The 20,238-nt window shown below is 37.3% G+C and overlaps 10 protein-coding genes across 10 annotated transcripts; 3 read left to right on the top strand and 7 right to left on the bottom strand.

Moving 5' to 3' along the window:
• Positions 1 to 47: 47 nt before the first annotated feature.
• On the bottom strand, positions 48 to 2,587 carry SOCG_02669 (exocyst complex subunit Exo70). The gene is made up of 6 exons (XM_013161160.1): positions 2,293 to 2,587; positions 2,223 to 2,251; positions 2,020 to 2,175; positions 422 to 1,976; positions 339 to 375; positions 48 to 286 (listed from the first exon to the last, which is right to left on the bottom strand). Coding segments are annotated over exons 1-6 (1,848 nt in total). The 5' UTR covers positions 2,295 to 2,587; the 3' UTR covers positions 48 to 217.
• Positions 2,529 to 4,546, bottom strand: SOCG_02668 (uncharacterized protein). Its single transcript, XM_013161159.1, has one exon. The coding sequence runs from the start codon at positions 4,314 to 4,316 to the stop codon at positions 2,775 to 2,777; it is 1,542 nt and encodes a 513-aa protein (XP_013016613.1). The 5' UTR covers positions 4,317 to 4,546; the 3' UTR covers positions 2,529 to 2,774.
• A 389-nt stretch (positions 4,547 to 4,935) lies between these two features.
• SOCG_02667 (60S ribosomal protein L25) lies at positions 4,936 to 5,712 on the bottom strand. The gene is made up of 2 exons (XM_013161158.1): positions 5,509 to 5,712; positions 4,936 to 5,381 (listed from the first exon to the last, which is right to left on the bottom strand). Exons 1-2 carry the CDS (start codon positions 5,604 to 5,606, stop codon positions 5,054 to 5,056), a joined length of 426 nt encoding a protein of 141 aa, XP_013016612.1. The 5' UTR covers positions 5,607 to 5,712; the 3' UTR covers positions 4,936 to 5,053.
• Positions 5,713 to 6,369: 657 nt separating this feature from the next.
• SOCG_02666 (homoserine O-acetyltransferase) lies at positions 6,370 to 8,449 on the top strand. The gene has a single exon (XM_013161157.1). It carries the CDS (start codon positions 6,524 to 6,526, stop codon positions 8,051 to 8,053), a length of 1,530 nt encoding a protein of 509 aa, XP_013016611.1. The 5' UTR covers positions 6,370 to 6,523; the 3' UTR covers positions 8,054 to 8,449.
• Positions 8,448 to 9,618, bottom strand: SOCG_02665 (20S proteasome component alpha 4 Pre6). The gene is made up of 3 exons (XM_013161156.1): positions 9,455 to 9,618; positions 9,025 to 9,398; positions 8,448 to 8,944 (listed from the first exon to the last, which is right to left on the bottom strand). Exons 1-3 carry the CDS (start codon positions 9,551 to 9,553, stop codon positions 8,644 to 8,646), a joined length of 774 nt encoding a protein of 257 aa, XP_013016610.1. The 5' UTR covers positions 9,554 to 9,618; the 3' UTR covers positions 8,448 to 8,643.
• Positions 9,619 to 9,942: 324 nt separating this feature from the next.
• SOCG_02664 (RNA-binding protein) lies at positions 9,943 to 13,253 on the bottom strand. The gene has a single exon (XM_013161155.1). It carries the CDS (start codon positions 12,373 to 12,375, stop codon positions 10,270 to 10,272), a length of 2,106 nt encoding a protein of 701 aa, XP_013016609.1. The 5' UTR covers positions 12,376 to 13,253; the 3' UTR covers positions 9,943 to 10,269.
• On the bottom strand, positions 13,188 to 14,471 carry SOCG_02663 (isopentenyl-diphosphate delta-isomerase Idi1). The gene is made up of 3 exons (XM_013161154.1): positions 14,259 to 14,471; positions 13,850 to 14,188; positions 13,188 to 13,782 (listed from the first exon to the last, which is right to left on the bottom strand). The coding sequence occupies exons 1-3, from the start codon at positions 14,374 to 14,376 to the stop codon at positions 13,553 to 13,555; spliced, it is 687 nt and encodes a 228-aa protein (XP_013016608.1). The 5' UTR covers positions 14,377 to 14,471; the 3' UTR covers positions 13,188 to 13,552.
• On the top strand, positions 14,356 to 17,015 carry SOCG_02662 (SDA1 family protein). The gene has a single exon (XM_013161153.1). It carries the CDS (start codon positions 14,767 to 14,769, stop codon positions 16,924 to 16,926), a length of 2,160 nt encoding a protein of 719 aa, XP_013016607.1. The 5' UTR covers positions 14,356 to 14,766; the 3' UTR covers positions 16,927 to 17,015.
• Positions 17,016 to 17,173: 158 nt separating this feature from the next.
• Positions 17,174 to 18,470, bottom strand: SOCG_02661 (ubiquitin ligase complex subunit; the record flags this gene model as incomplete). The annotated part of the gene is made up of 3 exons (XM_013161152.1): positions 17,174 to 17,638; positions 17,683 to 18,204; positions 18,246 to 18,470. The coding sequence occupies 3 exons, from the start codon at positions 18,468 to 18,470 to the stop codon at positions 17,174 to 17,176; spliced, it is 1,212 nt and encodes a 403-aa protein (XP_013016606.1).
• A 260-nt stretch (positions 18,471 to 18,730) lies between these two features.
• On the top strand, positions 18,731 to 20,232 carry SOCG_02660 (THO complex subunit). Its single transcript, XM_013161151.1, has 5 exons — positions 18,731 to 18,844; positions 18,884 to 18,952; positions 19,020 to 19,141; positions 19,227 to 19,302; positions 19,691 to 20,232. Exons 1-5 carry the CDS (start codon positions 18,794 to 18,796, stop codon positions 20,156 to 20,158), a joined length of 786 nt encoding a protein of 261 aa, XP_013016605.1. The 5' UTR covers positions 18,731 to 18,793; the 3' UTR covers positions 20,159 to 20,232.
• Positions 20,233 to 20,238: the final 6 nt, after the last annotated feature.

Genomic DNA, 20,238 nt, shown 5'->3' with positions numbered 1-20,238 from the left:
GGAGATGTAAACAAGGGTTGTCGGGGTAACCTAATACATCATACAAAGGGGTAAGGGTCATACAAATAAAGCGATAAAAACAAACAAATGCTACTCTAAAAAGTCAAGTTTACAAGATAAACAGCTAGTTGAAGAATAAGATAAAGAGAAACTATGTGCTACCTTCATTAATGAATTGTTTTCCATAAATATATATCATGTTTGAAACTTGTCACGATCAGGACAGAGAAGGACTGAAAGCTTCCGTAATGTATGAATCCAACTGAGCTTTTGTAAATCGTATATACTAAAAAGCGGTTAGTATTCTTCTGCTAAAATGTAATGTTATAGAAACATGCCTTTTCTTTGTACTTCGTAAAATCACTCGTGAAATATCTGTTTGTTAGTAATGCTGCTAGGGAAGATATGGACTTTTGCATACTTGTCATAAAATCTCTGATACAAAGGCAAAACTGTCTTCCGCACTTCTTGTAAGAGAAATTTAGCAACCGAAGGCTCAAAGCGTACAGATTCTTTGTGGTTCTCAACTATACTAGTAATCTGTTCATTAAAATTTCGGAATTTCTCCTTGGTTGCTTCTCTATCTTTGGTAGACATATTCGGTTTTTCTTTTGCTTTCGTATAAGTAGCATCTAACATGTTTTGGGAACATTGACGCCAAACATCCATATACATACTTGAGTACTTTTGAGATAATTCTGAGAAGTTGTTATAATGTTCGTCATCCAAGTAAGTTGCAATTTCGGATTCAACGCAAGCAGACTCAAAGTAGACACTTATATTTAAGAGAATTATACCCTTTTTCCAAGTTAAGGTATCTATAGCGTTGGCACTTTCCTCCACAGAATTCAGATGAGACAAGAGACAGTCCATAATATAGTTCTGGGCTAACTCTCTTGCTGTTGTTGATTGCGGTAAGTCGGCTGTCACTTCATGTCGCCAACCCCAATCACCGATACTTTCTAATAAATAAAATGAATCCTTATATTGGCATAATCTTGTTAAAAATAGCATAATACCTCGAGCAATGTCACTGATCCCGTTTGTGCTTAAAGCCACGGGCTTAGAACTGTTGCAGTAGCCATTGTAAAGATTCGATAAGGAAGAAATGATAATTTTTTCGACTTCCTTCCGAACACCAGAAACTAAATCGAAAAGAGCGACATCCTCGAAAGGCATATTCATTTGAATGTAGTCCTCAGTGATTTTCACACAGTGTATTAATGGAAATAGTATATGATTCTCAAGAGAAGACTGCTGTTCATATGCTGTTTCACATTGATGTATACTATTTGACACAGTTGAGATAACGTTCTTTCCGATTCGCTGGTATAAGGCTTGAGAGGTTTCTGTATCATATAATTGGAGTAGCTCTGAAGCTGTAGCAGAAAGAATTCTAGCTAAAGCAATCAAATATATTCCAATCTCTTCTTTTCCTAAAACAAACTCTTTCGATGCTTCATTCAATTGTCCTGCTTCAGATTGTGAGAACAAGGAATTTAATAACTGGACCAAACATTCACTTTTAGTCTTGACGTAGTTAGAACTGATATCTGAGGAATAAGATATAGGATATAAAACTTCATTGTCAAATTGTTGGATCAATCCCATAAACTGCTGAAGCGTTTCCGTAGGAAATGCCCATGTTTGATCCAAATCCAGTATGGTCGTTGTCTTCTTCAAAGATGATGCTGCATGAGTCTGTAAGACTTTTTGGCACAAGGAAGAAAGTCTGCTGCATGTTTCGCTTAATGCAATCTCGACTTTACGCTGTGTTTTGGTCGAAAAATGAAGTGGACTTGACTGTAAACTTATATAGTAGCGAGCGAGCACTCTCAGCATTTTCATTACAAGCTGTATTTTTTCTGTAATTGAAGCATCATTTTTATCCGAAGTATTCAATTCCGCTTTAATTTTAGGGAGATTAGAGTGAATCACTTGTAGAACCTCCATTTCTTTGAGAGTATCATATATGTCTAATGGGGTTTCAGTAAGCGAAATTACTTATTAAGTACATACTGCTTGATACACGATTGTAGTTTGTAACGTCTCCGCGAATTACGCTTGTGGATTCTTCTAAAACACCCAAGCGTTTGTCCATGAACATCAATATATCCGATGCCTCCTCTATATCCTTTGCTACGGAACCAAGGCTCCTTTGGAAATTTTCTAAGCCTGGCAGAAGTCAGTAAACTGCAATTATTATACTCTGCCAATTCTACCTTTGTTTTCATCGAATACATCCCGCGACCTATATAATCGTTAATAATTGATAGTATTGTATTTCCTTACATTGTAAAATAATTATACGTAAAAATTCATAGAACAAGGAAAAGGGTACAACGAAGTTGGTTTGAACAGCAGGTTTCTGGAGTACAGTAGCAATTGACGCTGACGAAGGTTTTCAATAAACTAGAAAATCAGTTATGTGAAAAATGAAAGAGATTTACTGTCATATGTAAGTTTCTAATAGAAAATAATTATGGAAAATTAGGTGCTTCATTCTTTCTTTTAGGCCTTTCTTAAATGATACTTCATAAAGAGGAGAGCTGATCAAAAAAGATTTCCAAAATATATTGAATTTTAACGATTAAAATAAAGATTATTTTATTTACTAAGTATAGCATTTGCTCCTGAGCAACCCTTTCATCAATAGATATCTCTTAGAAAATCTTTGGTAAGAGGGGATTGAGGGGATAGAAATTCACGTAGAAGAACGACAATTTATAAATACCAAATCCTTTGGAGCAGAAAAATTTATTCCATGTTTTGTTCTAATAATACAAGCAGCGATAAGCAACTGCTTTAGGAGAATCCAGGTTTTTCGACTGAAATTCATAACCTAGTCGTCCTAACACTGAATGAAGTAATTTAAAGTCTTCCTCAGTTCCGTTCTTTTTAACCGAATGTAAAGCAAACAATAACAACTGTTTTGATAAAGTCCTTCCTTCTTTATGCAGGAGTTCTATATTACCGATAGCTTCAGTATACTTCTTGACTAGTATTTGTAGAGCAATATAATTCTCTCGTAATTTGAATTGATCAGACTGGTTCAGATGTTTACCTTCTTTACTTATGGCATCCGCTAATTCTAGCGAACGAAGATTGAACGCCAACTGAAAAACAATTTTGTAGTCAACAAGAGTTAAGAGTTTCTTTGATCGTAAATTTGCGAAATAGCGCAAAATGATTGCTAAATCTTGGCTAAAAAGTGCTGAAAGCATTAATAGTCTGGAAATTATGGCATAAGTGGGCTTAGAAGCATCCTTGAGAAATTCCGATAGGCTTTTCTCTATTTGGGCTGATGATTCAAACTTTTTATAAAAAGATTCTGCTATTGGCATTAAAAATTCCGCAGTTGACTTTGTGTGTGTTCCTTTGTAAAAATTTTGGAAAAACTTTAGTGCAAGCAAAGGCTTGTTTTCAAAACATAATCTGTCCGTTATTTCCTGGTATAGCATGTAATTAACAGGAAAATCACGCTTGGCCAAGTAAAGGGTAAGCTGGATGGCTGCTTCAAGCTCCTGATTCGCGCAAAGAGCCGTGACAGCCATATCCATTGAAGTTGCATTAATACTCTGAAAATTCTCCCGATATAGTATCGGAAGCAAGAACTTTATCCCACTTGTATGATAAGAATAGGCAAAACATAACAACAGTTCGTAATAAATTTTTTCAAGTTCGCGCTGCTGAGCAATTGAGTAAGTAGCTCTTCGTTTTAGTAAATCCTGCAACAAGGTTTCCACCAGGAAATAACAAGTATCCACGTTGGTTCCAGTACGTGCAGACGTCAGTAAAATCCTTCGAAAGACATGCAAGTATACTGGTAATTCACTAGGAAAAAAAGAAACCAGTGCCATCATATCGTACGCATTTCTTTCTCTCACAAAAACCCAAAGAAGATTGGTGATGGATTCAGAACTGAGTGCCAACATGCTATTAGCAGCGATTTCACGCAAACGAGAAGCAAGCTCTCCTGATTGATTTTTTTCTGCGATAGAAGTAGCTTTTTTAAAGAAGTTACTAGTGAGTAAGCTATTATCGTGACCATATTGGTTTAAAATATCATGTACTTCATCCTCACTGCTTTTCAACGTAATTAAGTCTCCAATATCAACGTTTCGTGTAGACCCCTTCTCATTTAAAATAGAAGAAAAAAGCTTCATCCGTTCTGGATGAGTATTCAGCTTTTCCAATGTACTCAAAACAGCCCTGCTCTCTAAGGAAACAGGATGTACGTGTACACTTCTAAAAAGCAATTTTGATGCAAAAAGAGCATTGCGAAGTCCATTTCTGTTACATATTCTCATAAACATTTCGCGTACATCTGAAGTTTACTTTGCTAAATTCAGATAATTGACATCCAAAACAGTTAATGGAGAGCCTTAATAATCAAACAAAATTTCATTAACGTTTTCTTTAATCTTGTAAAAGAAAACTTGGATTTTGAATTGATTTTTTAAGTTTTTGAGATGCTCTCGGGTGTGAATACACTTTCAGTGACTTATCACTTTGTTCTGAGAGTATATACATAAAGGTAGCGATGTTACTTTGGTGAAAATAAATATTGATTAAACAAATCAAGGGTAATAAAAAAAAAAAAAAAAAAAAAAGTTATTAAACAAACCCTTTTCAAATAGAAGAGTAATTCTCTTTGGCGCATATATATATATTATATAGGGCTGTCTATTTAGCAAGTAATGCTTTGGCTTTATGGAAGTAATTAAAACCCCTTCAATGTGAACATCCTCATACATGTAGACATGCCAGATCGATATTGTTTAGCATCTAAAAATAAACAATAAAAACAGAAACACTGAGATGCCAATGAACGCTTTCTTTACACCTTTTTCGCTACAGAAATCATGTTTATCCCAGATGTATGATGGCTACTACAAACACCCCAATAATTTGCGTGGTTATACGTACTTTCTCCACATATATATATATATATGCATATACACGACGTCTACGCTTTTCATACTGCTATAAGAATTGAATCTATGAATACCAAGATTTTATTTATCCTCAATGCTCAAGTAAATTACATGGTTTAAAGGAAACCAATGCGGTTAGCAACGTCAAGAGCATCGGCATCAGCAGAGAGCTTAACGAAAGCCTTCTTGGTACCGTTGGGGCGAATCAAAGTGTTAACATTGACGGCTTCAACGTCGTAAAGCTTACGAACAGCGTCCTTGATGGTGTTCTTGTTGGATCTCATGTGCACAATGAAGACAAGAGTGTTGTCGTCCTCAATCTTCTTCATAGCAGATTCGCTGTTGAGAGGGTTGAGGATGATCTTGAACTCATCAAGACGAGGGGCATGAGCAACACTCTTACGAGCGTACTTGGGCTTACGAGGAAGCTGGAGAGTCTTGGGGCTAAAAATAAAAAGTTAGTAAACTGGGAATGATATATAGAATAGCCAACTACTGCATTTGATAATATTGGATACAGTGAACACATTTCCAATATACACAGAACTAAAGCTCTAATCGTTATACATACCGACGGAAGGTGGTAGAAGTACGAACCTTCTTGGCAACCTTGTTGTGGACTCCCTTTTGAACGGTCTTCTGTGCTCCTTTAGCTTTAGCAACGCTCATGATGTCCTGTCAACTAAGAGTTGGTTGTTGCTTGTAGCAGGAAATTCACAAAAGTTTGCTCTTCTTGAGCCCAAAAAAGCAGTCCAACCCTACCCTATAACTGAATGCCTATACATGGAAATACATGAAGTTACTTTCTATCTCTCACAAAAAGAAATAACGAAAAATACCGTGACTTATTTATTCCTGCAAACCGGCTTTTACACGACAGATGTAAATACATAAAGAGGTATATGTTATAAGTTTTTAGTATACCATCCTTTGAGCACCTAAACCAATTTAAGCAACTTTACGGAGCTAAACAGTTTCATATATAGTCGCGCTGATATAGTTAGTTTCTTTACGCTCTACCTACATCAATGGTTTCAAATTACCAGAAATAAAAGAATGCTTGTCATGAATCACAATTACAGTACTCAATTATGGACATAGTATTTTCTCTTTCTGTACTATATTGCTAAACCCGTATTTCTTTGTTCAAACTAAAACCATGAATCACCACGCGTTCGCGTCTCGTATGTTCATTCAAATTCATTAAAAGCGTTTGCGAATCACAACACAATTTATATTTCTAAAACATTTCGCCAAACTAATGAAGGTGTTCTGCGGTTAAAGGAAGGACGAGAAGAATGAGCGCTAGAGATTTAGCGAACGTTAATGCTAAGAAAAGTTAATATTGCTGAATCAGCAAATTGTGGGATACGGAGATAAGTTGAGATTCTCGCCTAAAGGAGGTTTACCATAAGTGGAGTGGAAATACTTGCGATGGTGTAAGAAAAAGACGAGATGTTGTAATCGGCCTACGCGCTGTCTCGTTAAAGATCGGAGAGATATTTTCAAGGATTTATATAGCCACTATTTCCCATTATATAAAGGTCATTTGGATAGATCACATTTCCAGTTAAGACGTTATAGTCATGATGAGAAGTCTGTTTCGGTCGATTCCCAAGCGGCTGGGACCTAATAAACTGGTTTTTTGCCGGTTTCAAAGCTCGAACCCTCAAATGTCATTTCCTTGCGTCGATCAGGCACAGGAACGCAATCGCAGATATGAAGAAAGTCTTCAGCAGTTTCAAACTTCAAGTAATGAAGATCCAGGGGCATGCATAACTTCTCCTTCGCTTGCCTCGGGTCCTGAACCCATTTATGGAAAAATTGTATCGGGTTTCAAAAAGTTCAACTATAATAATGTTTTCCTTTGTGATCACGGTGGTATTTTACCTAAATTTGAATTGGCTTACGAGACCTGGGGAACTTTAAATGAAGACCGCTCAAATGCCATTCTTTTGCATACTGGTCTTTCTGCTTCTTCTCATGCTCATTCTCATCCTGATAATCCTCAACCTGGTTGGTGGGAACAATTCATTGGACCAGGAAAAGATTTAGATACTAATAAGTTTTATATCATTTGCTGCAACATCTTAGGAAGCTGCTACGGTAGTACTGGTCCTTCTTCTATTGACCCTGGCGATGGAAAACATTATGCTACCCGGTTTCCCATCATAACTGTTAATGACATGGTTCGTACTCAGATTTTGCTTTTGGATCATCTGAAAATTGATAAGCTTCATGCTAGTATCGGTAGTTCTTTGGGAGGTATGCAATCGCTAGCTTTTGGTGCTTTAGCACCCCATAGAACTGCACGTATTGCCAGTATCTCCGGTGGGGCTAGATCTCATCCTTATTCTATTGCTCTGCGTTTCACACAACGCCAAATTCTTATGAATGACCCTCAATGGAATAGAGGTTTCTACTATGATGGCATTCCTCCTCACACAGGAATGAAATTAGCTCGTGAAGTCGCCACTATTTCCTATCGATCTGGACCTGAGTGGGAACAACGTTTCTCCACTCGTCGTGCCAACCCTGCTGTGCCTCCTGCCATGTGCCCAGATTTCTTGATTGAAACATATTTGGATCATGCCGGAGAAAAATTTTGTCTTCAATATGACCCCAATTCCCTTTTATATATCTCCAAGGCCATGGACATGCACGATATGACTGCTTCAAATCAAAAGCTCCTGGCCGAAAACCGAAAGAAAAATCAGCATAAACTTGAAAAATATTTGGCTGAGAATCCAAATGTCTCACAAGAAGACGTGATTAAAGCAAATTCTAACAGTGTTGTCTTGCCTGATACCCCAATTGAAGAAATTTCCAATGAGGATAGGACTCCTGAACCTGATGTAGATTCAGATTTAACCGCAGGTTTAGTCCCTCTACGAAATATTCCAACCATGATTATGGGTGTGGAAAGTGACAATTTAATGCCTGTCGCCTGTCAGCGTGAAACTGCTCGTTGTTTGGAGAAGGCTGGAAATGATAAAGTTGTATACCATGAATTAAATGCCGACGAAAGTTTCTATGGTCATGATACATTTTTGATTTATCGTAAAAACTTTAACTTGGTTGGAAGCAAGTTAAAGAACTTCCTTGAACAGAGTTAGGACTGGTGTTTATATATAGGCACAAGAAACTAATTATGAAATTGATTAATATGGTATTTATTTCTCGTCACGAAAACCGTTTTCTGACTTTACTTTTATACGATTTTGGGGTTTCTTCTTTAAAATTTCGATCATACGTGAATGTCCGTGAAATTGCTGGCTTTTAGAGACTTGGTTTTCTTGTAAAACTTCGCGGTGTAGCAAAGTTTGGTTGGTTTTATTTGTGTACCTTTTATTTGCGATCTCATTACAGAAAACCAGAGTATTTCTTCTACAATATAGCCTAATATTGTTACGAAATAGACTTCGCAAAAAATAAAAAGAAGTGTGGTCTACTAATAAATTTAATAAAAAAGAATCTAGTACAGCTTACTTTCTTAAAATACAAAAGACATGATGGCAGTAATGGGAATCATATTTAAGAACCACATCAATCGCAAAAGTATCGTTGAAAACTCTAATACATAAGATCTGTTATAAGAAAGGTTATATGAGACAAAGGTTTTGTAGGCGTTAGGAGACGAGCATCGTAAAAAAAATACAAGAAAGGAAAGTCTTTCAACAGAGCTGCAGAACGAAAGAAAAACTAATTATGCTTGAGTAGTGGTTGAAGAAGCAGCGGTGCGACCATTTTTTTTACGAGCAGCTTCAGCTTCTTTCTCTTGTTGAAGCACCTTGACGATGGAATCAATTTGTTCAGAGGGAAGGAATTCGACGTCTTTACCAGGGTCCATAATGGCAAGCTCAACGTTACCAGCAGAAGTCTGAACAACTTCCAAAAGGCTGTTAATTGTAAGTCGAATAGATTCATCACGGGACAAGTCTTCCTTCCAGTTCTTTTCCAAAAATTCACGAGCACCCTTGCTGGAGCGACCGATGGCGGAGGCTTTCCTATATTAAATCACGTTAACACAATCAAGAACCAAAATTAGGCAATGAAACAAGTTAAAGTCCAAAGCCATATTACATACCATGCATTATAAACACCTGCCGGCTCCGTCTGATAAATTCTAGGAATGTTGCTATTCACATCAAAGCCGGCAATAAGTGTCGATACACCAAACGGACGGACACCACCTGCTTGTGTATATTTTTGCTGAACACCAGCTACATAACGGGTTATAGACTCTAAGGAAACCGGATCTGCCAAGTTCAACTTGTGTGATTGAGCTTCTACACGAGCTTTATCAATTAAAATTCGAGCGTCCGCGTTTAGACCAGCAAAAGCCAAGCAGACATGGTTGTCGATTAATGCAATCTTTTGGAAACTTCCAGGATTTTGTAACTTGGGAACGTTTTTCTTCTCTACACCGATAACAATACACTCTTTTCCGCGAAGAGCAACCTACCTCAGAAGTTAGTCATACTTTCATCCAACAGTATCTCCTATTTGCAACATACCGCAGTAGTACCACGACGAACAGCTTCTTGACCGTATTCTACTTGAAGCAAGCGGCCATCTGGCGAAAAAACTGATAACGCACGATCATATCCTGACATTGTTCGTAGTTGGTAATATTCAAGTTGTTAAGCCTGGTCTCGTACACCTTTTGGCCGAGTGTTTGGTTTAAAGATACTGCTAACAATGTGGTACATAGTGGTTGAGGTCTGTATCTGTAATAGCGTACCATAGTGTGCTTTAGTTTTGTTTACCAAATAGTAAACAAATAAAATAAATCAATAAACATATTATTGAATGAAGGGTTGTTTCAGAATTTATTTAATTGTTTTATTTCTCTCTATGATTTAAATTTTTTTGCCATATGAAGGACAGGTTACACTACTACCATGCATGCTTTATACGTATCATCTTCATATTAAAGTGCTGTCGATAATCCTTAAAAGCAATCCTTCTACAATATTCTTCCTTTTTTATTTTTTATTTTTTAGCTTTTTTTTTTATTTATTTAAATTAACTATCAAATTACTAAATTAAGAGGATGCATTAGAAAGAAGTGAATATAGGAAAGCAGACAAAAAGGTGAAACCGTAAGAGGCAAAAAAAAAGAATAAGAGATCCAGAGTCGGAATAGACATAGCGTCAAATAATATCTGTAAAGTTTCGATAACTTTTAACAGTCAGTTGTAAAAAGCCCTATACCAAACAAAAAAGATAAAAAAGGAATAGTGGAGTAGTAATAGGTAAGCCAAGAAGATTCAAAATGTTACAAAACGGGTAATTTTCAAAAAAAGGAAGTCAATATTCGATCATAGGATCATTTAGGATGTTGCAATTGTGTAGATTGTTGAGCTTGGTAAGGAGGAATAGATCCAAACATATTAGTGTAAGGAGCAAATGGGGGAGCATAGGCAGAAGAGTTTGTATCTTGTTTGATATTCGATGGTGCCGTGAAAATAGGAGGATACATCGGGATAGTAAAGGGAACTGCAGAAGGTAAAATGGGTTGTGTTTGCACTGTATTCAATGAAGGGGAGTTATTCGTTGGAGACGAAAGATAAGAGTCAGATTTATCACAGCGATCACGAGCATATTGTATTCTACTCTTTTGAAAAGCTGGTTGTAATGGTAATCCATGAAATGCTTTCATGCCGTTTGAGATATTTGTGTAACTAACAAACCCAGTATTTGGTTGTTTCAAATATTTTATACTTTCGATTTCACCATACTGGCGTAGTATTAATTCCAATTCCTTTTTCGCCAAAGAGTCAGTGACTTTGCTAAAGTAAACATTACGGGAAGCACCCATAGAGATTGATGTTTCTAGCACACGCGGCAAAGGGCCACTTTCTTTCCCCCATCCGGACTTGATACGTCGTCCATGAAGGACAACTATTTCATTCGATATGTATGAATGGAAGGCTTTCGCATCAGCAATGTCAACAAATGTAACGAAGCATATATGCTTTTCGGGAATATAGTGAAAATCCTGTAAAGGTCCACAGTGTATGAGATCGCAAATTTCGGAGCCTTTAACTTTGGCATCCAGATTACCCAGAAAAACAGTTCGATTTTCTGTGACGGATTTTTGAGATATGTCAGTAGTAGATTCTTTCACTTCAGGATCAGAGGTGATAGAAAGCGAGGAAGAAGATGGTTTCGGGGATCCGTATGCAGGAGAATAAGTGCCCGTGCCACGATGCTCACAACGGTCAGTGCCATAAAATATTCTCCAAGCATGATAAACTGGATCAGAGGATAATGTTTGTACGACGCGAATTGCGTCTTTGATGTTTAAATAATGGATGAACGCAATATTCTTTTTAGACAAAATTTTCACACTTTCAATTTCTCCAAATTTACCAAAATGATCTAGTAGCTCACGTTCGCCAAAAGAAGAAGGAAGATTTCCGATAAACACATTCCTACTAGCGGCCATATTATTACAGACATTAAACACGGATTCTGCAAGGCGGCATGGTCTGGCAAAAGTAACCTTCAAAGATCGATTTTGAAACTGGAACCTTCGTCGATTATAATATTCGTGAAACTTTATAGCATCTTCTGCGTATAAAAAAGACAAAATCACCTTGTTTTTCTCAAGTTTCTGTTGTACTCTTTCCAAAGGACCTGCGTGAATTTGTGAGAGAAGATCGGTTATCTTGTATTCAGAGGGCAAGTTACTCAAAATCAAAACTCGAAAGTCTGCTAAATACTTCCCTTCTTGGTAAGAAGAGCTTGTAACATCCTTTGGATCTGGAGGGTGGGAAGCAAACGGAAGAGAAGAAGAAGACATTGATTGAAACGGGGCACACTGGACGGGATGCGCTGGGTAAGGATTATCAATAAATGGAATGATTTGAATGGGATAATAGGGGTTGGAGCCATAGTACAGATTACCAGAAGTCGAGTTAGTAGGCAACGAAGGAACGGCATTTGAAGAAGTAGGAGCAGAGTTAGAGTTTGAAGTAGATGAAGAAGAAGAAGAAGAGCATTCTTTTGATTTATTTTCAATGGATCTTGGTTGAAATTTTTCACTTGCATGGGAGAGTGTAACTTCATTTTTCGAGACTTGATCATCCAACTTCAACTTATTCTCTTCCCATAGATCCTTTGGCATGTCTGGAGCCTCAGAAAATTCAGTATTATCCGGAGAGTTCAGAGAGCTGGAAATAGAATAAGAATCAAATGATTTTGAGTGCTCTTCTTGCTCACAACTCGACAATTCGTTTTCTTGTCCTTCTACAAAGTTACTTTTCAAAACATCGGAGGTATCATCTTCTTCCTTTTCAAAAAGGATGTCTTCGTTCATACTCAACCTGGTCGTTTGAATAGTCTCAGATGGCACAATGTGAACGACCATACTTTGATCTTTTGCTTGACTGTCGTCGTGGCAGGAAATGATAGAGTCCTTCATCTTCATATCTTTTATTAAAAAAATAAAAAACAATAGATTATCTTGTAGAGTCTCTGATTGCAATACGTAAGCCAAAAACTTCAGAAAGCTTGTACTGCGAAGTATAGAAAACGCTGAGAATGAGAGCCTCTATTTAACCTATCTCAAGAGTGATCAAGTAAGTCTTTCGTAATTCATAAAAAGCCTATTTTCCCCTCCTTTTCTGACTCTTGTTGAGTTGTAATGCAGGTGTAAATAAACAGACCTTGTCCTAATTAGCTCTTGCCTCTGCCTTTCCTGGGGACCCCAAAATAAATGACGTACACACCCTTAGTTTAATATTTCCCACCAATCAAATAAATCAAAAACCCCGCATTCCAAAAATAAAGTAAAAAAGCTATGACCAAGCGATATCTTGTCGCTCATTCATTGGACTAAACCTCTGATGTAACACTTTCCATTTGGAATGTAAACATACAACACGCAAAACAAAAATTCAGAAAAAACGCTCCAGAACAAATGGCTTTGCCATCTCCATTACTAATATATGATTAAAATGTTGAAAGAATAGTGGTTTGAAGGAATGCGCAGCTCCAGATTGGCCTGGCCCGGCCTGGCCTAGTGGAAAGAGGAGTGGCTGTAACAAGCCCATTATGAAGGAAAAGCAAATTCCAGAGAAAGGATACTTTTCTCCCAGCAAGCATAAAGGGTCTAATTAAAATGAGACATCTCATCATCCATGTAAAGGATCTAGTAAAGTCAGTATTTTACCATGTGTTCATTCTCCAACAGGTTACATCTTCTTCTTCACTTCTTTTTCCTTCCTAGCAAAGAAGCATCATGTAAAAGTAAAAATTTACACGCGTCTCTTCCACTAGAGATAGATCGTCGAATCGCATATTATTAAATTACTACACCCTGTATTTATTATCTAAAATCGCAAAAAAAAGAGTGAATCATCGAAAGGCTTTCGATAACGATTGATAGGCATGTAGATGTGTATTAGACCCAACTTTTATTATTTCTGGACTTCCTTAGAAAAGAGGTACATGCACTGAGAACAAGGAAACAAAACAAAAGATTAATTCATTTATTTTTAGTTCCCATAAAAGGTCGGTTCTCAATTTCAAACCAAAAGAAGTTTACATGCCGTAAAAATAAGAAAGTTGAATGTTTTAAAAAATTGAAACAAAATGAAGTTCATTTAAAGCATGCGATGAATTTCTCGATCCTGGAATTTGCTTGAATGATCCACATCCGTCCACCAATGGAACAAAAAGTGCTGGCAAATTAACTTGAACCATGGTGTAAACTTGTATTGAGGATCTTCAAACATGGCCTTCAATTCATCCATAGTAACATATTTATAGGCCTGTACCTCATTTGGGTTGATGTCCAACTCGACTTGACCTTTATAAAATAGGATATAGTCGACTACACAATCATGATTAGCAAACACCATCCCAAATTTGTTTTTTTTTTTTTTTCTTTCTGCACTTACTCTCATGTTCTCCCCATTTTTCTATACTGGGTGCAAGGTAGTGAATCCTGGTTAAAAATTGGTACTTATCTTTAGGAATATATTCGGCCTTAATTCCTAACTCATGAAGGAGCTTTCTTTGAGCTGCAGATTTCACACCCGAAATAGCTTCATCCAACTCAGATCCACGCTCGGAGGCAACGTCTAAAGGATGTGAGCAACAGGTGTTGGTCCATAAGGATGGAAAAGTAATCTTTTCAGCTGCACGTTGTTGTAACAAAAGACGGTTCTCATTATCGAAAAGAAACATAGAAAAGGCTCTATGTAATAATCCGGTATTAATATTTTCCATCAAATGACCTAAAGTTTTCATTAGCTTTGAACCGTTCAACTTTTTTTTTTTTTTTTTTTTCCATAGTGAACCTCATACATTCTTTTTTAGAACCAGATCGTACAGGCTTATCGTTTTCATCTACCACAATACAAACTTCTTCCATTAATCTCAATTGCTCTTCATCGTAGAGCATTTGCTCTTGTGTGACGCTCATCGTTTATGTTGGTGAAGGGTAAGATGTCTTGTTCGCGTCTGCTTCGTACCGCCCACCAACAACCAACTACGAGAAACTTTGGAATTGTTTCCAGTTACTTCGTATTTTGGTTGATTAATTCTCAAATTATATTTATTTAAAAGTAATTAGAATTTTTTTGGTCTCTTTACATTTGCTTGCAGATTCTTTATTTGCCTTTGGAAAGATACCTACCTATATAGGACTCTCCTATTCGCAGTATTATTGACACATTTCTTGCTCATTTTGCTGTCTTTTACCTATTCACTATATTAGTAGTAGGTGCCACTTTATAGGCCTGCATCGTTTTTTCCTTCTTTTTTTTTTTTTTTTTCTCTCCCCCTTCAGCCATTGGGAGTTTAAGATAAAAACATGGTGAAACGTCGTACAGCCGCTGTCCTTCCAATTAATCTCCCTCATTTACAGCATTTGGTAAAAAAGGATCCTAAATCCTATAGGGACGAATTCTTGCAGCAGTGGAATCATTATGAAACTGTCAGAGAGATCTTCCTTATTCAACCGTCAAACGATGTTACAGAATTCAATTCTCTTATAGACTTTATTGCTCAAACATGCAACCACTATACAGACATCACTAAAGATTTTTCAAAGGAATTGATGGATTTACTTCAGAAAAATCATGCCCAATTTCCTTTTGAACTCTCTGAAAAAATTGTACAAGCACTAGTCTTATTGAAAAACAAGAGTGCTTTATCACCCATCGCACTTTTGCAGTGCTTTTTTCCTTTGTTTAGTAGCAACCCTTCCCGTGCCTTTCGTGACCTCCTATATGGTCAAGTTTCTTTAACGGTGCGCAATGCAAACAAGAAAGCTAAGGACGATAAATTGAATAAAGCTGTTCAAGCTGCTTTATTCACTCTAGTGGAAACTTCGGACACGGCTTCTGTCACCCACACGGATTATTCCAACAAAAAGCAGGAGTATTCACCTAATGAACTCACGGGTATGTGGGCCGTGAAAATGGTTCAAGATCTATGGAAACGGAATATTTGGTCAGGTGATGCTCGTGCCGTCAATATCATGAAAACAGCCGCTTTATCGAACAATACTAAAGTTATGCTGAGTGGTATCTATTTCTTCTTGGGGGCCGATACCCAGGGCGAAGAAGAAGAAGATTCGGACGAAGAAGATACAGACGTTGGCAGATTGATGCATCAATCGACCATTAATAAGAAAACTAAATCACGTGAAGCCCAGGTAGAGCGCATTCGTGCTCGTTTAAAAAAGAAAGAAAAGGGAAAGCTCGCACCCCCTACGAACGTTAACTTCCCTGCTCTTCAACTTTTATACGATCCTCAAGGGTTCGCTGAAGAGCTTTTTGAAAAGCAATTAGTGAACTCAAAGCGATCACTTTCTATGGATCATAAGCTTGTGGTTCTCCGTCTCCTAACAAGATTGATTGGTGCTCATAAGTTGACCGTCTTAGGTCTTTATTCATACATGATGAGATATTTAACCCCTCATCAACGTGACGTTACTCAGTTTCTTGCTTGCTTGGCCCAAGCTAGCCATGAATTTATCCCTCCTGATGTTTTAGAGCCTTTGATTCGAAAAATTGCTGATGAGTTTGTCACTACGGGTGTTGCCAACGAAGTTGTTTGTGCCGGTATTAACGCTATTCGAGAGGTCTGCGCACGTTCCCCTTTTGCAATGACAGCAGATCTTCTACAGGATTTGACCGAGTATAAGTCTAGTAAGGATAAGGGTGTTATGATGGCTAGTCGTGGTCTCATTAGTTTGTACCGTGAAGTTGCTCCTGACATGTTGAAGAAGAAAGACCGCGGAAAGGTTGCGTCAATGGAGTTGAAGGATCGTACTCCGATAAAGTTTGGCCAGGAACTGAATGTTGTTCATGGTATTGAAGGCTTAGAACTTCTTGAGAACTATAAAAACGAAAATAAGGATGATGGAAACGAGGAAGACGATGAGAAGTGGGAAGTTATGGACAACGATAGCGATTCGGAAGACAGTGAAGGCTGGGTTAACCTAGGAAGCGATGATGAAATAAACATCAGCGACAGTGACGAGGAAGAGAGTGATAAGAAAAACAAGGAAAGGGCATCAGAAGACAAAGCTAAATCTGATGACGAGAAGAACAAACAGGAAATCTCCAATTTGGCTGCTCGTTCTATATTGACACCAGCTGATCTGAAGAAACTGGAAGAGCTGCGCGAAAAAGCTAATGTCGATCGCTTAGTTCATGGGCCAAAACGCGCGCACGACAATGACGGTGTGGTTGATATATATGATATCGAAGGACCAAAGAAGAGGATAAAGGATGATCGTGAAGGACGTTTGGCACGTGTCATGGAAGGTCGTGAAGGCCGCGAAAAATATGGCTCCAAGAGTAACCAATTCAACCCTACAAGTCTTTCGAATAAGAGGAAGCAAAAGAACAAGAACTTTATGATGATTAAACATAAAGCAAAAGGAAAGGCTGGCAGAAGTCTTATGCAGAAGCGAAAATCTCTGCGAGATCATATTGATCGCGAGAAAAAACGTGTTAAATAAGGTAAATATTGATGTCAATGGTTTTCGATGGTTTAATCTTGTCTCTGGGTGAATTTTTTTGGTAATAGTATTATAGAAAGGATCGGTTTAGGGATTAGGACAAATAATAATTAATTGCATTAGAATATAAGGATATTCGCAAATGAAGCTTGATTCATTATTTATTATAACTATTGCTTAACATCAAAGACTCATTATGATCATTATATATTTCTTCGTGAACATCTTAAAGAAGACAGAGCTGGTATTACACCACATACACCTTCCTGAGTGATTCAGAGGGATAATCTTTTCCTGAGAAGGGATCCTTCAAATATCCTTCTTGTGTTCCATTAGCTTCATTCCATGCAATTAAGCTTTTAATTCCGTAAACATGTCCATTTGGAAGCGCAACAGGCCGATTATCGCTATCCAGTCGAGAACCCGTCAATGAATCAACAATAACAGATTGAGTAACATGAGCATAAGGTAAAGACTGTGCAAGAGCGCTTAGGTTTGGAGTGCATACAGGACACTGTCGAATGGCTGAGGATTGAAAGGAATCAATGCTGTGTTCATCCTCGTAATTATAACAAGAAGGAGTTTTCAAGGAAGAGAGACCAGCAGCTATCGCAATATGTAGAATGGAGACAGAGGAAAGAGAATGCACTTGGCTAAACGTTTTGGAAAACAAAGATGCCAAGAAGTCCCACCGTTGATCAGAAAGATATTCCTAATTAAGTGTTAGAAGAGGTAAAAATTAAGGGATAAGCTTACATTATATCTAAAGACTTTTGAAGAGTACGGAATTGCCAATAAGGCAGCAACTTGCTGAAGACGGTCTGCATGCGTTTTGGTCCAATTACCAAAGTAAGTTCTTGCAAAATTAATTGCTTGAACCTTTTTGTTTGTCTTTACCAGTTCAACAAAACGCTGAATCCGAATTTCGAGTTCGAGTGTACTGTTGATCTTCTTCAAAATCGATCGATGCTCGGCGCACCATGCAAGTACTTCTTTCAACTCATGTCGTAAAATAGAATCGAGTATTTGTTGGTACCTCTTATATACATCAATGTCAACCATTTCATAAAGATCGGAATTTTTACACAGTTTTATGGCAGAGTCATGATAGCCGTTTGCTAACATGTAATCTGCAATCAATCTATTCAAACGAGTCTTAGACCAATCTAAAAATTCGGGTGAGTCCAAGTCCTCAATTTGGCTGAGAGTATTTATGAACTGTAACCGCAGTCTTGTTCGCTGAATATGCATTTTCTCGACCTCTTTTAGCTGTTCCATCTAAATGACTGTTAGCAATATATGACTATAGAGGCATTTACCTTCTTCTTTAAATTCCGTATCCTTAAGATCAGGTTATCAATTTCTTGGGTTTTACTTTCAAGTGGAATTGACTTTTGAAGCAACCCTGTAAGCGCCGAAGTCATTGCGTGGGATTCATGCTCTACTTGTCGAACTTCTTGTTTAAAATTCAATCTCAATTGTTCGAAAGATAACAGAATTCCAGGCTTTTCGAGCATAAACTGTTGTTCCAAGGAAAAACTCATAATGCTTAAGTATACTTGCAGAAACAAGAGAAGTAAAATTGATTCCACAAAACAATTAAGCTTTCTTCTTTACTAAAGTAAGAAAACAGCTACGTCGTTAAGAAAGAGTGTGTTCACGTAATTCAGCTTGAAGCAATAGAATCTAAAAAAGCAGCAAGAAAAAGCAATTCAGCAAATTAAGAGTAGAAACAATGATTGTAATATACAGTTAACTCCTATTTTCTTGATGAAAGATTATAATTACAAACAAGTGCCCTTGTTCAATATTGGTAAAGGATGCAAAGCAAAGAACGGGAGAGTTGTTCACGTCAAGAACCATAACGATGGATATGTCGCTGGACAGATCCTTGGATGAAATTATTAAAGACAAAAGAGTAAGTCAATTAAAATGAACAGTATCATTTACAATTTAGAAAAGTAGTGTCTTTCGAAGAACAGGAAAATCCGATCGTCAGAAGAGAATTACCAAAAGACGGGGAAAGGTATATGCTCGCGAAATATTCTAAATCCATATTTTTATTGAATGCTAACTGTTTGCATGGAATCCAGAAACCAGTAAAAAGATCTACTTATCAGAATCCTTCTATAGACGATGAACCATGGCAGCATGATTTGAACCAGGAAGATGACTCTTCTGGAAGCGTAAAATATATTAGAAAAGGAAGGGATAGGTATGTTTACAACTAGAGCTGCTTATTTTGGTTTTCCAACAACTTTAGCTATATTCGTTGGTCCGGTTAACTAACAGTACTCTAGAAACACTTCCTCTGAATCTTTACACACGGTTATTATTGAAAATTTACATTATGAACTATCTGAAGAGAATATCAGGGTACGTTGTATAAACATATGAATACGGTATTGGAGCAACCGGCTTGAGCAGAACGGCGTGAGTTTTCTACTTTGGATGTCCAGTATGACATTCAATGTTTTATTCGGATGAAACATGAAAGGCCTACTGCGAGATTTCATCAATGTCAACTGTAACTAAAGGCTTTTACCTTACAGATCAGAGCCTATAAAGAGAAAAAACTGATACTCGAAAACTCATGGCCCTTGATTTAAAAGAAGTATTTTTTTTTTCTGGAAATTTTAGAGGATATAATTTTCAACCTGTTTGCTCAATGTTCAATGAAGTCATCTTCTTGACCGTTATTTTTATTCAGTCGTGTTTTCCAATTATTCACCATAAGATGATCAATGTTAACAAATTCTCTTAGTCACTTCTGTCTGATTTTCACCCTCATTCTATTGAAGTGGATTACGATCGAGCCGGTCGTTCTGAAGGAACCTGTCGTGCTTTCTTCTTTTCGAAAGGAGAAGCATCAAATGCTGTTAATAGCTTAGAAGGTCGTTTTGTTAATGATCAGCCTATTAAGCTATATTTGAAACCTCCCACGTCCCTGCTGGATCGAATTTCTTTTTCCGGTACCGAAGATGCTGGTAAAGAAGCTCCATCTAGGAAACTAAGACGTTCAAATAAAAAACGAAATTCCCAAGCTCATTCCATTTCTCATGAAGATCTCGATCGAGAACTTGATGCGTACGCTGCTTCCTACCAAGCTCCTGCAAGTTTTGAAGACAAGCAAGAAAACAGTTCTGATAATACAAGACTAGAAGGGGGCGTTAAAGGTGATGGAGTAGCATCTGTACAAGATACGGAGGATATGCAACTTGATGATACGTGAACTGAGTACTGTATTAAAGCCAAAAAAAAAGAAAAGGTCTTAATGAAATTTGTTTTTTTTTGTACAGTAACATATTGTAA

This window comes from Schizosaccharomyces octosporus (assembly GCF_000150505.1).
Source record: "Schizosaccharomyces octosporus yFS286 unplaced genomic scaffold supercont6.1, whole genome shotgun sequence".
In the NCBI taxonomy this organism is placed as follows: Eukaryota; Fungi; Ascomycota; class Schizosaccharomycetes; order Schizosaccharomycetales; family Schizosaccharomycetaceae; genus Schizosaccharomyces; species Schizosaccharomyces octosporus.
Note: the sequence above shows the minus strand (reverse complement) of the source record. Positions and strands in the feature narration are given on the sequence as shown.

Excerpts from the sequence above, each read along its gene's own strand:
- SOCG_02664 (XM_013161155.1), bottom strand. The coding sequence starts at position 12,375 with ATGAAGATGAAGGACTCTATCATTTCCTGCCACGACGACAGTCAAGCA.
- SOCG_02660 (XM_013161151.1), top strand. The coding sequence starts at position 18,794 with ATGGATATGTCGCTGGACAGATCCTTGGATGAAATTATTAAAGACAAA. Across the intron at positions 18,845-18,883 it reads AAATTATTAAAGACAAAAGA|AAAAGTAGTGTCTTTCGAAG; the intron begins GTAAGTCAATTA and ends TTTACAATTTAG. Across the intron at positions 18,953-19,019 it reads TTACCAAAAGACGGGGAAAG|AAACCAGTAAAAAGATCTAC; the intron begins GTATATGCTCGC and ends CATGGAATCCAG.
- SOCG_02666 (XM_013161157.1), top strand. The coding sequence starts at position 6,524 with ATGATGAGAAGTCTGTTTCGGTCGATTCCCAAGCGGCTGGGACCTAAT.
- SOCG_02668 (XM_013161159.1), bottom strand. The coding sequence starts at position 4,316 with ATGTTTATGAGAATATGTAACAGAAATGGACTTCGCAATGCTCTTTTT.
- SOCG_02669 (XM_013161160.1), bottom strand. Across the intron at positions 1,977-2,019 it reads CTACAATCGTGTATCAAGCA|ACATATATGATACTCTCAAA; the intron begins GTATGTACTTAA and ends AAACCCCATTAG. Across the intron at positions 376-421 it reads TATCAGAGATTTTATGACAA|ATATTTCACGAGTGATTTTA; the intron begins GTATGCAAAAGT and ends ACTAACAAACAG.
- SOCG_02663 (XM_013161154.1), bottom strand. The coding sequence starts at position 14,376 with ATGAGCGTCACACAAGAGCAAATGCTCTACGATGAAGAGCAATTGAGA. Across the intron at positions 14,189-14,258 it reads ATCTGGTTCTAAAAAAGAAT|GTCATTTGATGGAAAATATT; the intron begins GTATGAGGTTCA and ends TGAAAACTTTAG. Across the intron at positions 13,783-13,849 it reads AAAATGGGGAGAACATGAGA|TCGACTATATCCTATTTTAT; the intron begins GTAAGTGCAGAA and ends ATGATTGTGTAG.
- SOCG_02662 (XM_013161153.1), top strand. The coding sequence starts at position 14,767 with ATGGTGAAACGTCGTACAGCCGCTGTCCTTCCAATTAATCTCCCTCAT.
- SOCG_02665 (XM_013161156.1), bottom strand. The coding sequence starts at position 9,553 with ATGTCAGGATATGATCGTGCGTTATCAGTTTTTTCGCCAGATGGCCGC. Across the intron at positions 9,399-9,454 it reads TTCGTCGTGGTACTACTGCG|GTTGCTCTTCGCGGAAAAGA; the intron begins GTATGTTGCAAA and ends CTTCTGAGGTAG. Across the intron at positions 8,945-9,024 it reads GCAGGTGTTTATAATGCATG|GAAAGCCTCCGCCATCGGTC; the intron begins GTATGTAATATG and ends GATTTAATATAG.
- SOCG_02667 (XM_013161158.1), bottom strand. The coding sequence starts at position 5,606 with ATGAGCGTTGCTAAAGCTAAAGGAGCACAGAAGACCGTTCAAAAGGGA. Across the intron at positions 5,382-5,508 it reads ACTTCTACCACCTTCCGTCG|CCCCAAGACTCTCCAGCTTC; the intron begins GTATGTATAACG and ends TTTTATTTTTAG.